This window comes from Neovison vison, chromosome 5, assembly GCF_020171115.1.
Source record: "Neovison vison isolate M4711 chromosome 5, ASM_NN_V1, whole genome shotgun sequence".
Lineage (NCBI taxonomy): Eukaryota > Metazoa > Chordata > Mammalia > Carnivora > Mustelidae > Neogale > Neogale vison.
In genome coordinates, this window is record NC_058095.1 from 19,510,432 (window position 1) to 19,524,967 (window position 14,536).

The 14,536-nt window shown below is 53.7% G+C and overlaps 1 protein-coding gene across 1 annotated transcript; it reads right to left on the reverse strand.

The window, feature by feature from the left end:
• Positions 1-10,563: 10,563 nt before the first annotated feature.
• RND2 (Rho family GTPase 2) lies at positions 10,564-14,152 on the reverse strand. The gene is made up of 5 exons (XM_044250403.1): positions 14,018-14,152; positions 13,455-13,542; positions 12,547-12,656; positions 11,624-11,758; positions 10,564-11,374 (listed from the first exon to the last, which is right to left on the reverse strand). Exons 1-5 carry the CDS (start codon positions 14,117-14,119, stop codon positions 11,120-11,122), a joined length of 690 nt encoding a protein of 229 aa, XP_044106338.1. The 5' UTR covers positions 14,120-14,152; the 3' UTR covers positions 10,564-11,119.
• Positions 14,153-14,536: the final 384 nt, after the last annotated feature.

The window sequence follows — 14,536 nt, forward strand, 5'->3', positions numbered from 1 at the left end:
TGAGCAAATAGAAAATTAAGGGGAACTGGAGACAGCCAGCTCCTGTAGAGAGCAGGGCTTGGAGGCATGCGACCAATGCAGGGGGTTTTGGGTGTTATCCTGAAATGAGTCTGAATGATCAGGAAAATCAAAGCAATGGTTGGAGGTTCTGGAAGGAATGGAACACTGGAGAGTCGCCCCCCCCCCAGGTTACTGGCACAGACGAACTTTGAAGACCTAGTTTCTGGGACCCAGAATGATAAGGCAGTTTCACAAGCAGCTTAGTGCAAGGATTCTCAAACCCTGGGGAGTTAGGGTGGCTGAGTCTGTTAAGTGAGCCTTTGGCTCAGGTCAGGATCCCAGGATCCTGGGATCGAGCCCCACATCAAGCTCCTCGCTTGGCAGGGAGCCTGCTTCTCCCTCTCCCTCTGCCTGCCTGCATCTCTCCTTGCTTGTGCTCTCTCTCCCTCTCACTCCTCACTCTCTCTCAAAAAATACAATCCTTAAAAAAAAAAGGATTTTCAAACCCTGATCCTCTGATGGGGACTGAGGCAGGGGTCCCCACCACTAGGACCTTGTTAGCTAAGCAGATTCTGGGGCCTGCTCCCCACTTTCTGCATCGGAAACCAGGGGGTGGGGCCCAGAAATCTGATTCCGAAGCAAGCTCCCATTTGAGAACCACTAGCTTAGTGGAAGGGGCTGCTGATTGGTATAAACAGTTACCTGAGGTCTATTTTGTCTCCAGGAGAGGTGACTCCTGGATCTCTTAAGGAAAACTAAGGTCCGTAGGCTGGTTAGTGGTTCTTATCTACAAGGTTGCAGCAGCTGGCTTCAGTTGACTCTAAAATGGCCCTTTAAATAAATACAAAGGACAAAGATTAAATTATATTAGCAGCCTAGGAGCAGAAGGGCCAGACTGCTTTAAAAAAAAAAAAAAAAAACAGCTAGAGATTTTATTAATATTTAAATTGCAGTGAAACCCCAGCTGCAGCCTTCTCGACTCCAGCATAGAGATATGCAAATAGGGCTTTCTAAAGAAAGGCAATTTCAGACAGCCCGCAAGGTAACAAGAACAAATAAAACAAATGATTTTGTAATTTATCTTTATTGACTGATGGAGAGCAAGGCGAAGAGACAGCCCTCACCTAGCAAAAGCCAGCCACCGGCGGGTTCTCAGGGGAGAAGAGAGGGCTGGCCTGGAGGGAGAAACGCAGGCAAGACCTACTGAGCCGGGACAGGAATGCCCCAAAGAGGACAAAACAGAAGGAGGCAGAGGGGAAGGAGAAGAAGACTCAATCAGAAGGAAAGAAAAACGGAAGGCCGGCCCTGGGTTCTGCAGACCATCTGAATCTTACCAGCTCTCAGGGCCAACAGCAAAAGTGATCGTTAATGACTATCATTTGCCACATTCCTACTAAGTGCCATGCACTATTCCCAACCTACAAACGAGGAACAGGACACTTCGAGAGCCAAGCAACTTGCCTGAGGTCACACGACAAAATGAGGTGGTAAAGCCTTGTTCAGAGAAAGATTTGTGGGGAGCTAAACTGTGCTGGGAACCAGTCCTAGGAGGCGGTGAGCAACAATCGGGTTAGTGATGGAGGGGAGACTATACGTGCCCAGTTCCCTGGTAACCTCTGTGTGCGTGTGCGCCGAGATTGTGGAAGGGAGGAAGAAAGGACCCTTTTCTGGCCTTCAGATTGCTTACTATTCAATGCGGGAGGCAAGAAAGCCACGGAAAATCCTTAGAGAATTGCTCCTTCTGGTTCAGAAGCCCTCTGGGGGTTATGTGGCAGCACCCCTGGGTGAGGCATCTCAAGCTGACCCTTGGAGCTTGGGTAGGATTTGGCTGGTGAAAAGGAAGCTGGGAGATTCCAGAAGGCCCAAGTGAGAACCCCTACAGGTGGCAGAATCAGTGGAACCTGATCCAGAAAGAGTTGGGACAGTCTTCTGCAGATACCGAAGACTGGGTCTCTGACTGCCTCCCCACCCCCACCGCCCCTACCCCTTCCCCCAGGCTTCCTAAACTGGCCATCCCAAGCTGAAATCCAGCCTCTCCAGTGCCCCACCTGCTGCTTCCCTCTCAGGCACCCTGGCCACCAGACATGGCGACCCGCAGGTTCCGCTCACACTGTAACTTGTCCTCAGCGAGTCCCGCTCTGCCATCTCCACAGGCCCAGTCCTGCCCACGACACCTCCTCGCCAGAACCTCCACCGATCTTTCCGGCCAGACTTTCTCCCCACCCTGCAGAACACCCCAGAATTTTGCTTTATTTAATGACACTTTCCTCCGTCAGTAAGTTATTTGTGTGTATATTGTTTTCTCCATTTGACCAGAATGTCCTTAGGGGCAAGATAAGTATGATTTTATCTTTGTTTGGAACCCAGCCCCAGTACCCAGCAGATATTTTGTTAGGTATCCAACGAGGATTTGCTGAATGAATGAGTTCAAGGATGAATGAATGGACACACTGAGTGAAGGGCTTATCCAACTGCAACCCCCCCACCAGGAACACTAATCCCTGGGAAGCCCGCTGCCTTCTGCCCCTGGGAGTGCTAATTCCCTTCAGTCCTTCTCACCCACTTTTCTAGGATCCTGATTTACTCCAGAAACAGTGTAAGAAATCTAAGTGTCGGGGCATCTGGGTGGCTCAGTGGGTTAAGCCTCTGCCTTTGGCTCAGGTCATGACTTCAGGGTCCTGGAATCAAGCCCCGCATCGGGCTCTCTACTCAGCGGAGAACCTACTTTCACGCCCCTCTCTGCCTACTTGTGATCTCTGTCTGACAAATAAATAAAATTTAAAAATAAAAAAGAAATCTAAGTGTCCAAGAATCACTTCCTCTCAGCCCACATCTACAGATTTTCTCCTTGATTCTCTCTTGCCTGCCATGATGCCTACTCCTTTGTGATTAATCAAGCCAACACCCACGCAGACGGAGGACATCCACTTCCCCTACCCCTGTGTCTTCCACACAGCCCCCTCCAGGCGGGATACTCAAGACAGATAAACGGCCGCCGCCATCCCTGAAGAGATAATTACAATGTTCCTGAGAATCTCTTCGCAAGTTCAAAGCACTGGCACAACTATTATTTCTCCCTCCTCACTTGTTCCCTGGGAGATGGCTAGGGTAAAAATTGTTATTCCCACTTTATAGGTGATAAAACTGAGGTCCTTGTCAAAGGTCAACGAGTGAATTGGTGGCAGAGCCAGAACTAACTAGCCCAAGACTCCCTATTCATTAGAACACAGATGAAAATACCCTCATTATGTTGTCTGGGCTGTGTTTGTCTGGGAGAGAGGGAGTTATGGACCCCAGTTGAGCAGGGTTAGAGGCCAGAGAAGCTAAAAGAAAGTTTGTGACCCTGTAAAATTTCTTTCTCTGCAGTGTTACAGCCGTTGGCACTGGTTAATTCAGGAGAATCTTGTTCTGTTTTTGTTTTAAAACACGACCACATGTTCTAGATGAGGGAACAGGGGAGAAAGGGTGAATCTGAAGGTAACATAGACACAGGTAAGCAGGTGTTTGCCATCTTCTCCTGAAAACGACATGAAAGCAAATGGTAGTGCATATTAGCAAGAGAAACTCAAGCTACAACTTCCAGGAGTCTTTCCAGCTGTTAAGCTGTATAGGTCTGTGGAATAAACTGGGCCACAAAGGTGTAAAATCTTTCCTCGAGTATATCTGTCCCCCGAGTCTGTGGAGGGGAGGCCTCCTGTGGTGGCTGAGGGCTCCTGGGGGTCTGTCTCAAGGCCCTCCGCAGCTGCCAAAGTGAGAAGCCTGCTGGTGGGATCATCCCCAAGCCCACGGGGCCTCTGAAAGTCATGGAAACGAAGATTCGTGCCAGAGCAGCCTCTGGTTTCTAACCAAATGCCAGAGAAATTAGGAAGAAAAAAAAATTTTTTTTTTTTTTTTAAATTCAAGAGGCCATTTCCTAAAGATAGGGTCCCAGGGCTATGTTGTAGGAAAGCAGTGATGCTCTCTCCTGTCTTCTCCTCGGACTCCATCCTAAAGCACAGGACTTGTCCCCTTCAATCCCAGGCCTGCTCCGGGCTTTTCTCAGCCTTTACCCCAACACCAGCCTCCATTACTCCTGGACTCCGCTGAGGCCCAGCAGGTTCCCCAGGGCCACTGGAGGCTGGGGGTGTGGAGAGGGCCAGGGGGTATGACACCCGTGCCCAGAGAGGGAGTGGCCACGCTACATGAGGACCCCGTGAAATGCCATAGAACTGTACAGCTCGAGATGGTTAGTGGTGTGTCATATGCATTTCAGCCCAGGTAAAATAAAAAACTGAGCTTCCCTGATTGCCCTTTGGGGTGGGCTGAGAAGCCGGCCAATCGAAGGCTGAGGCTTCCTTGCAGGGAGTGGCAGCGAGTGACCATGGGAAAGCTGGTCTGCCCACAACTCCCTTGTCCAGGACCAAATGGGAACTGGGGGCTAAGGATACAGGTCCACGGGGGGCCGCCCAGGGTCTGGGCAGAAGAGAGGCACTCAGGGAAAGTCGGGTCGCTGCAGCCGCCGCTCATTTGCATCATAAGTGATTGGTTTTCCCTGCTCGTCCCTCATTAGGACACAATGGACAGTTGTGTGCTGGTGCAGCAGATCCATTTACCCCGGGAGAGAAGAGAGGAGCAAGAGTGCCTGACAGGCCCTAGAGAGGGGGGTAGGTGTGGGGGTGGCAGCCTGTCCTCCCCTGCTCCCTGGGGCCTCTGGGACTCTCAGGTTCTCTAGCACGCAGCTAGGACCTTAGGGAGTAACCTGAGTCCCTCATTTTACAGATGGGGAGACTGAGGCAGTAAGAGGGGAGGAGACTTCCAAGGCCAAGTTCAGAGCAGAACTTGAAATCTACCATCTGGATTCTAGCCTCTCATTAAAGGACTCACTCCACCTGCCTGTAGTACCTTCTCCAGCCCTACCATGTGGTTCGGTGTCACCCTGGTCTCTCTCCTGTTCCAGACCTGAGCTTCCATCCCTTCCCTCTCCCTTATCTACCTCGTCCCTCTCTTCCCGCCCACCTCCCTCTTGTTTCTTTCCCTCCTGATTTCCAGGCAGCCGGGATAATTACTAAACTCCTAATTAACCCCTGCCCTAAACATGGGTGGGGCTGGCAGGAGAGGCAGCAATTTTGAACCCGTCTTGGTGTGTTTGGGGGAATCAGTGGAGGGGGGAGAACTGATATGTGTTGGGCTTATTAAAACCTGACACTAGGACAGACATTTGACATGGTTTATCTCATTGCATCTTTTCAGTCTTGCAAGGTAGATGTTCTTGGAGCAGAGGAGAGTAAGAGAGGCTCAGAGAGGTTGGGAAACATGCAGAACACCCAGGGGGAAATGATAGCTGTCTAAGTCCAGAATCTCTGTTTTTCTGCCCCAAACCCTGGCATAGGGGCTAAAGCGGGTTGTGGGGTCCACTGATTCCGGGCTCCCGGCTCATACCACGTTGCTGAAGGAGGCCACTGCTTTGTTGCTCCCCCTAGGCTGCACCTGCCTTTCCCCACAACCCTCTCTACCTTCTGGCTCCCACCTTCTTCTGGGCCCCTTTTGCCTGGTGGTGAAGTCTCACAGATGTAAGCTTAGGCCCCCGGGGGGCGCGGGGGAGCTGGAATAAGCCAGGGGCACCTGGGTGGCTCAGTCAGTTAAGTGTCTGCCTTTGGCTTGGGTCCTGATGTCAGGGTCCTGGGATGGAGCCCCACATTGGGCTCCCTGCTCAGCGGGGAGTCTGTTTCTCCCTCTCGCCCCTCACCTCCCCCCACCTCACCTCTCTCTCTCTGTCAAATAAAATAAAATCTTAAACAAAAACCAAAAAACAGGGGCGCCTGGGTGGCTCAGTGGGTTAAGCCGCTGCCTTCGGCTCAGGTCATGGTCTCAGGGTCCTGGGATTGAGTCCCGCATCGGGCTCTCTGCTCAGCAGGGAGCCTGCTTCCCTCTCTCTCTCTCTCTCTCTGCCTGCCTCTCTGTCTACTTGTGATCTCTATCTGTCAAATAAACAAATAAAATCTTTAAAAAAAACAAAAAAAAAAACCCCAAAAAACAGGAAGAAACTGACAAACCTAGCTCCAGACCCTCTAGGTCTCCCTCCTGCTGCCACCCCAGTTCCCTGTCTGCCCCTCCTCTTTGTGGGTCAAACTTGCCAGCATCTGTGTCTGTTTCATTGTGTTCTGGGGACAGGGGAGAGTCAGGCAGGGTGGTGGGGGGAGGGAAGGGTGGAGGGTGAGTGGGTGTCTGTGTGCATGAACATAAGGCCTCCGGGTTCATTCTGACACTGAATGAAAAACTCACCAATTATTCGTCCAATCTCATTAATATGCAGACAGACATCTGTTATTTCGGAGTCAACAGCAGAGGCATTTTCGTGGGGGGAGGGGCGCTCCCGCACATGCCCCTTGTTCCTTGGGCTGCTGGGGTGGGCAGCTGCTGGGAGCCACCACACCCGCTGGGACCTGGAGCCGCCTCTCTCTCTGACCCTCACCCCCCACCACGAGGAGAGGGTGTCGGGATTTACTAGAGATGGAGACAGACCCCGCTGGAAGGAGGAAGGTGGGAGAGGGGCTGCACTGTGGTGAAGGAACTCTTTTGTTGGCAGAAAGGGAAAGGGGGTTGGCGGGACACCACAGAAGAGCCAAACCCCTTTCCTGGGGAAGTGAGTGTGGAGGGGAAGGGGACAGCTGTACCAGGATTGCCTGCTAGAATCCTGGTGACCACGGGGAACCTCAGGGACATGACCCCTACCCCCCACCTCCACCTCCCTCAGCCTGTGGGACCACTGCAAGGCTGTCTGGGGTGAGGTTACCATGGCAACGTGGGGTTCTCTCTCAGAGACTTCGGTAAAGTTTATGGGGGAATTCAGAAAGTTGGGGACCAAGCAACTTCAGCCTTTGGAGGAGTCATTAACAGCTCTGCCTAGGCCTCAGGATAGAAGAGGGAATAACACAGAGATTTCCCCCTTCCTGTCTTTTGGCATTCCTTCAGATTCTCAATCCTGGGCTCAAGAAGCCTCCTCCAAGAGGCCTCTCCTGATTCTTTTGGGCAGGTTCAGAAGTGGTCAGGATGTCAAAGCTGTAAGGAATAAAGCTGACCAACTCAGCCACCAGTAAAGGGTCCAACAGCTCTTCCAGAGCCTTTCTCCTCTCTGACTCTTCCTCAACAACACAGCAAAGGCGATGTGGTCATCAGCCCTTTTCCAGGTGTGAAGCCAGAGGTTCAGACCCGTGCAGAACCTCACCAAAGGCTCCCCAGGGAGGACATGGCAGAGCTGAAAGCCAGGCCCTCTGCTTCCAGATCTCCAGCTCTTTTTCATGACTGTCCCTTGGGGGAAGGCTGCAGTCCGAAGGGGATAACCCCTCAGTCAGCTGAAGCGTTTCAGGGGTTATTAGACCACGTCCCAGCCCCTCGCTTCACCCCTTCTCCTTCCTCCCTCCAGGGCAGGCTGATGCGGGGGTAAGAAACCCTGGCAGCATCACAGCGTGATTAGTTGTTTATTTCATTAAATGATTAACGAGGCTACATTGTTTCCCAAACGGGTGTCTAATTTGTGGGGGAAACAGCTGCGGAGGAGGAAGCTGGGTCTGACTGGGTCTGACTCCTGCATCTGGGCTGGGGGTGGGGTTAGAGTCCTCTCCCTCCAGCCCGCCAGGGCCTTTGAGGATCTAGAAACAGACCCATTCCCTCCTCCCATCCACTGGGCTCCTCAGCCCAGCAACACAGCTTCCTCCCCGGAAATCAAATGGCTGGCAACCCAGACCTGCAGAGGAGACCATGACCTATTCCCGGTGGTATTGGAAATGGATTAAACTTTGGGGGCTCCTCTGCTGATTTATTTTCCTAATTATGTTTGCTTTAGGCGGATACTGAAATGCTTCTGCATCGCCTGATTGAGGCAGGAGAGGGCAGTTGGGAGAAGGGAGGGGGCCCAGATGCTCTGCACTTTGGTGGCTATAGGCTCCGGTCGGCTTTGTATCAAAGTCCAAAGTCCAAAGTGGGGGGGAAAAAAAAAAAAGAAAAAAAAAAAAGCCATGGTCCCAAATACCAGGTTGGAGGTGGGACAGGTCCCCATTGAGGAGCGTTCAGACCTCAGAGGCCCCCAGCTGGACCCCAGCCCTCTCCTGCTCCTGCCATTGGGATCCCAGAGGAGGGTCTTGGAGTCAGCTCCTAACCTTAGTCTGGGTGCCCAGTACCCTTGAAGCTGTCCCAGAATCCTTGAGGAGATTAGCTGAGATGGACCAGGACAGGGTCCTGTAGGAGAGGGAGGGAAAGGGGTGTCTGATGAGCCAGCAGTGGGTGGGGTTCCTTTCCTTTCGAGACTGGGCCCTGGCATAGGGGAGGAGAAGCTGTTTTAAAGGACTCTCAGGGCACCTGGGTGACTCAATCATTAAGCATCTGCCTTCGGCTCAGGTCATGATCCCAGGGTCCTGGGATCAAGCCCTGTATTGTGCTCCCTGCTAGGCTGGAAGCCTGCTTCTTCCTCTCCCACTCTCCCTGCTTGTGTTCCTTCTCTCACTGTGTCTCTCTCTGTCAAATAAATAAAATCTTTAAAAATTAAAATAATAATAAATAATAATAATAGTAAAGTACACATCTCAGAGCCAGATCCTCCCAGCCCCCATCCCCTCATCCAGATACTCATCTATCCAAAAACCAAATCTGGTCCCTTCATTCTCTGCTTAAATTCCCTGGTGCCCGAATGTTTATAGCAGCAATGTCCACAATAGCCAAACTATGGAAAGAACCTAGATGTCCATCAACAGATGAATGGATCAAGAAGATGTGGTATATGTACACAATGGAATACTATGCAGCCATCAAAAGAAACGAAATCTTGCCATTTGCGACAACATGGATGGAACTAGAGCGTATCATGCTTAGCGAAATAAGTCAAGCAGAGAAAGACAAATATCATATGATCTCCCTGATATGAGGAAGTGGTGATGCAACATGGGGGCTTAAGTGGGTAGGAGGAGAATCCATGAAACAAGACGGGATAGGGAGGGAGACAAACCATAAGTGACTCTTAATCTCACGAAACAAACTGTGGGTTGCTGGGGGGAGGGGGGTTGGGAGAAGGGGGGTAGGGTTATGGACATTGGGGAGGGTATGTGCTTTTGGGTAAATTGGAAGGGGAGATGAACCATGAGAGACTATGGACTCTGAAAAACAATCTGAGGGGTTTGAAGTGGCGGGGGGGTGGGAGGTTGGGGTACCTGGTGGTGGGTATTATAGAGGGCACAGCTTGCATGGAGCACTGGGTGTGGTGAAAAAATAATGAATACTGTTTTTCTGAAAATAAATAAATTGGAAAAAAAAAAATTCCCTGGTGCCTCCTCACATCCTAGAACGAAGACCTGGTTCCTTCGTGGGCCCTGCAGTGGCCTTGATGTACCTTCCCGGCCTTGTCTTCTGCCCTCCTTGCCATGGCAGTCCCCCAACTGTGCCACACTCTTGCTCTTTGCCACATGTCTGCCCATGCTATACCCTCTGCCCAGAGTGCCTTTCCTACCCCTTCCATGCCCGCCATACAAACCCCTGTGCAACCCTCAGGCCCTGGCTCATAGGATTGGGTGCCCTGCACACACAAGGCTCTGTCACACCTGGGGTACCTCTCTTCCCCATTGGGCTGGCCTCCGGAGCACAGAATCTGGTCCTTCCACAATCCCAAGCCGGTGTCTGGCACAGTCGGTGCTTAGGGCATAGCCTCTGAATGAATGAGGGAGGGATGGGCTGCGAATTCGGGGGCAACCCAGCAGATGGGAGGGTGCGATTTGTGTTCTCTCCCAGAATGTGTCTGGAAGAACTGGCGGGGGGCTGGGGGAGGGGAGCGCCAGGGATGGTTCCTGGGGGAGAATGTCACCGAAAAGAGGCCAGTGGGACCAGAGCCAGGGAGGGAATACAGGACAATGTGAAACCAGACTCCCAAGAAAACAGACCAGCACTGTCTTTCCGGGCAACAAGAGCTCCAGCCAGCCCCTCCACAGGCTTTCCTCCTCTCTGAGGTTGGGGTTGGGGAGGGGGGCAGCGGGCAGTGACCTTAACTCACAGCTGAGGTCCCCTCCAAAATCATCCAGGAGCTCAAGATGGAAAAGAGGTGATAGCCCCACCCCCACCTCCGAGGAAACCCCAGAATCAAACCACTGTCCCCTTGGGTAACTCACTGCACAGAAGAGTCAGCTTCTGTAACGGGAAGGCTTTTGAAACTTTCCCTACCCCCACAACTCCTGGAGCACCAGCAGATTCCAAGCTGGGGGGTGGAGATGGTATAAGAGGGGCCTGGACCACTTCAGCAAGACCCTTCCCACGGGAGCAGGGGGCCCCAGCTGGGCTGAGGAATGAATTGCACATCAGTTTACTCTAAACCCCCCAGATGGCCTTAGGATTGTCTGGCTCATTAACTGAGACGAATATTCCCAAGATCTCTCACTCCCCCACCTCTGGCTCCTAAAAGGACACTGTTAATCTGACCCTTGGCTTTTTTTTTTTCCTCTGTGGGCCCAGACAAGTAAGTTCTTCCTGAAGTCTAACTTCCCTTCCTGCTGCTAGAAACTGGTAGACTGGGTTTTTTAGAAAGCAACAAAACTAAAGCCACAGCCGTTTTCCGTGGACATGGGCTTTATTTGGGGACAGTTGAGGGAAGGGATTGAGGGAGCTAGGACTGTGGGTAGACAGTGGAGGGGCTTTTCAACTTGCTTTTTAATTTAGTGCGTGTTGCCTGGAGGTTAGGATGAGTGAGAACAGCGGTGGAAGGGAAAGGAAAAGAAAAGGGAAGGTCATAGAATGGACACTTTCCTTACAGAAGGAAGCCAGGGCCAGGATATGGATACTGGGGGTGTGGAGGGAAGGCACCCTTCATAGACTAAGCCTCCACCGAAGTCACTGCCTGATGCCAGCTTCCCCAGCCCCCTCTCCAGCCCAGCTCCCAGCCCAGATGCCTGTCCTGCTGGCTTCCTCCACTTCCCGTGGAGAGGACGGGGATGAGGACATGGGGAATGATGGCACCCTTCTGCCTTCGGCTCCCCTGCCCAGGAGGATCGCTCCCTTGGCCTGCTCTGAAGTCTCTGCCCGAGTCAGGCGGTCAGGAGGTCAGGTGCAGCAGGGGAACCGCTGTGCCCTCTCCGCCCCTCCTTACGCTCTGCCTCATCCCGGCCCCTCACATGAGGTTGCAGCTCTTGGCTCGATCCTTGTGTATCTCGCTCTCGGTCCCGGTCCCCCGGTCCGACCGGCCCGCCAGCTGCGCAGGTCTCTGCAGTCCACGGCGTGAGTCAGTACGACGCAGCTGCCTATGGCCACGGCCGAGTGAGGCCACTGTGGCCACATGGAAGACATCCCTGACACTGCGCTCAGAGGACCTGGAGGAGCATTCCACGTAGGACACAGCGCCTACCTGCTTGGCCAGCACAGTGCCCTGGAAAGGATGGAGCATGGAGGCAGTTACGGGCCTTAGCCTGTAGCTCCGAGAGGGGCAGGGAGGCTGAGGGCACAAAGGTGGGAGTGGGGGGATGGGGGGGTGTGGGGATCTGGTCAAGGGATCACGTTGGAGTCCAGAGGTCAGAGGCCAGGTAGGGGAGGAGCCAAGTAAGATGTTTTCAAATCAGAGATAGGGTTAGAGGTGAGAGGTCGAGGCAAGGACTAGGTCAGAGGTCAGGAGTCCCACCTGCTCATGCGTAACTGGGATAAGCCTCTGCTTGGACAGCTCCCTCAGTGTGGCCAGGTCGGTGCGCATGTCCAGTTTACAGCCAACCAGCACAACCTTGGCATTGGGGCAAAACTCCTGAGTCTCCCCTTGCCACTATTTGGAGGAAGAAAACAGTTATGGAGGGGTGGGATGGGAAGAGGCACACGGTGAACCTTGCTCCACGCCAGGAGAGCACCCTTCCTCACATCATGCAGAAACCATGCACCCTTCTCGACTCTGCCGTGTAAGCAAGAAGGTGGGGATGGTGGGCTCGGGCTAGAAGCAGGATGGGGAGTAGAAGAAGGGGAGGTAGGACAGACAGGGCCGGGGTAGGGCTGTAGAGTCAGGGGCCCTATTTCTCTCAGGAGCCACGAAGGGTCTACAGGGTCTACAGGCCTGAAACCTTCCCATTCCCAACCCCTTTCCCAGATTTGTTCCAGAGAACAGACCAATCTGCCCTTTCTCCCCCACCTGGGAACTAGGGCTCTTAGCTGACTACTGTCCATTCAACTGGGGGCTTTTCTCATGGAAATAGAGGCCTGGAGAGGGGACCACAGGGATCTCCTGAGCTCCTGAAGCAGCATTTCCATCCCCTCCATCTGGTGCTCCCACACCCAAGGAGACAGGGAGGATGGATAAGGAATCCCTTGAGTACTTCTCCCTGCCCTCCTCTATCTCCCCCAGATGCTGAATCCAGCTCTGAGGACAGACTTCCAGGAAGCAGGGGTGGGGGGGGGTCAGGAGTAGAGGGTGAGGGGAATGGGGAAGGATGAGAGCTTCACACACTCTCCAGCTGATGAACATGCCCTAGGCATCACTCCTTCCTTCTGGCCCATGTTGTATCAGGACCATGGTTTCTGGTCCCCCCTCAGTCTAGCTGTCCTGCTTCCCCAGGCTCCCACCTTCTTGAGGACACTGTCCAGTGTCTCTGGTCGGCTAATGTCGAAGCAGATGAGCACAGCATCTGAATCAGGATAGGCCAGAGGCCGGACGTTATCATAGTAAGAGGAACCTAGAGAAGACAGGGAGGGAGGGGACACACAAGGGTTCTAAGTGGGTGGGAGCCCTGGAAGGAAATAGGAGACCTTACCAACCCTTGGGACGCTAGGAGCAGAGAATGGAAAAGAGCAATAATTAATACCCATCAAGGAGTATGGGTTTCTCCAAGGAGGGGAGCAGGCAGAGGGAAGGTTAGATGGCAGAAAACAGCTCTCCACTTCCCTGGGGGCTTCTCTAAAAGTAATCATTCTTAATCTTTTCTGAGTCTTTGAGAAGCTCATGAAATCTCTCAACATTCTCAAAATTCTGCATGTGCTTTCTGGGCTTTGACAGACATCTTCCAAAGCCCTCCAGGGTTGCTGAGTGAAATAAAAGCCATCCTCCTTTTTTGGAGAAGGGGGAGGGGCAGGGGCAGAGTTCTCCCACCCACTTGGGACATCTCAGATTTCTATACTTCAGTCTGTAGAATGAGTTCCCCACCCGCAAAGAAATTCTAAATGTCTTTACTAAACCCAGTCCTATCTCCTAAGAAACATGTTCCAAAATAAATCCATTCCTCCCAACTTTCCCAGGTAGGCAGAATCCAGCTGGGAGGATTGGATACTGGGCTTTCTCCCACAGGACAAGGTTTCTATGTGTCTCTGCAAGCTCTGCCTCAGTTTCTCCAGCTTTAAGCAGAAAATTGGGTTTCCTTCCTCCTCAAATTGGATGGATGGACTGGGCTTAACTGGAGCCTAAGGGTCTAGCCAAGGGAGGGGCAAAGGTGGGGGCCGAGGAAGTCAGGGTGACCCCCCCCCGGGGACTTGGCTACCTGAAGTGTCCCACATGTTGAGCTCTATGCGGCGCTTGTCGATCTCAAAGCTCGCGGTGTAGTTCTCAAACACGGTGGGAACATAACTCTGCAGAGAGAGATGGGTCAAGATGAGATCCTTCAGTCTCCATCCCAGACAAATCGCTCCCACACACCGTGCAGCCCAGCCCCTGGACACAAGTTGGTCTGGTGTTGGGCAAAGGGGAGATCCCGGGAGCGGCCGCCTCAGCGGAATATCCACTAGGTTCCCAGACCCCCTTCCGGTCCCTTCAGCCCCTAGTTCTTCCCCTCTCCAATGCCCAGGACCCCCGACATTCCCTTAGTGTCCCCTCCTGGATCCTCTGGTTCTCCCAAACCCCATTCTTCTCATCCTGCTCCCCAATTCCTCCCACCCCAATCTTCTGCAGTCCCCCAGAGCTCCCAAGGTCTCCCTCGGTCCCTGGTTTTCCAAGCCCCTCTCTCTAGACCCTGGTTACCCCGGCACCCATTTCGGTCCTCCCTAGGGCCCTGATCACCCACCCCCGCGTCCTCAGCGCCCTCCTCCCGAGACACGGGTCCCTCACCCCGGGGTAGGCGTCCTTGGCGAACACCTGCAGCAGCGCCGTCTTGCCGCACTCTGCGTCCCCCACCACCACGATCTTGCAGCGACCGCTCTGCCCCTCCATAGTCCCGGCTACGCGCCGGCCCCCTGCGCAGCCCCCCTCCGGGGCCCCGCTGCCGCCTCCCCCGCCGCTGCAGCTGCAGCCGCTCGGGCCGCCGACACCGGCATCTCGCGGGCCCGCGCCTAGCCCCCGCCCGGGGCCGCGGCCCCCCCTCAGCCCCGCCCCCAGCCCGACGGCCGCGCCCCCGGCCCCGCCTCCCGCCCGCGCAGCCGGGAGGGCGGGGCCCAGAGGAGCTGGGCGGGGCCCGGGGAATCCGAGGGCTCGGAGCAGGGTTCCAGCGCGCGGGGGTGATCTGGAAAACCTTTCTAGGTTTGGGGTGGGCCGAGCCGGGCTTATTTGACTATTTTGACTTTTTTGGAGAGGGGCCGGGGTAGAGTTCGGGCGAAGTTCTGAGGTGTAGGGCGAAAGCGGCAAACGTGC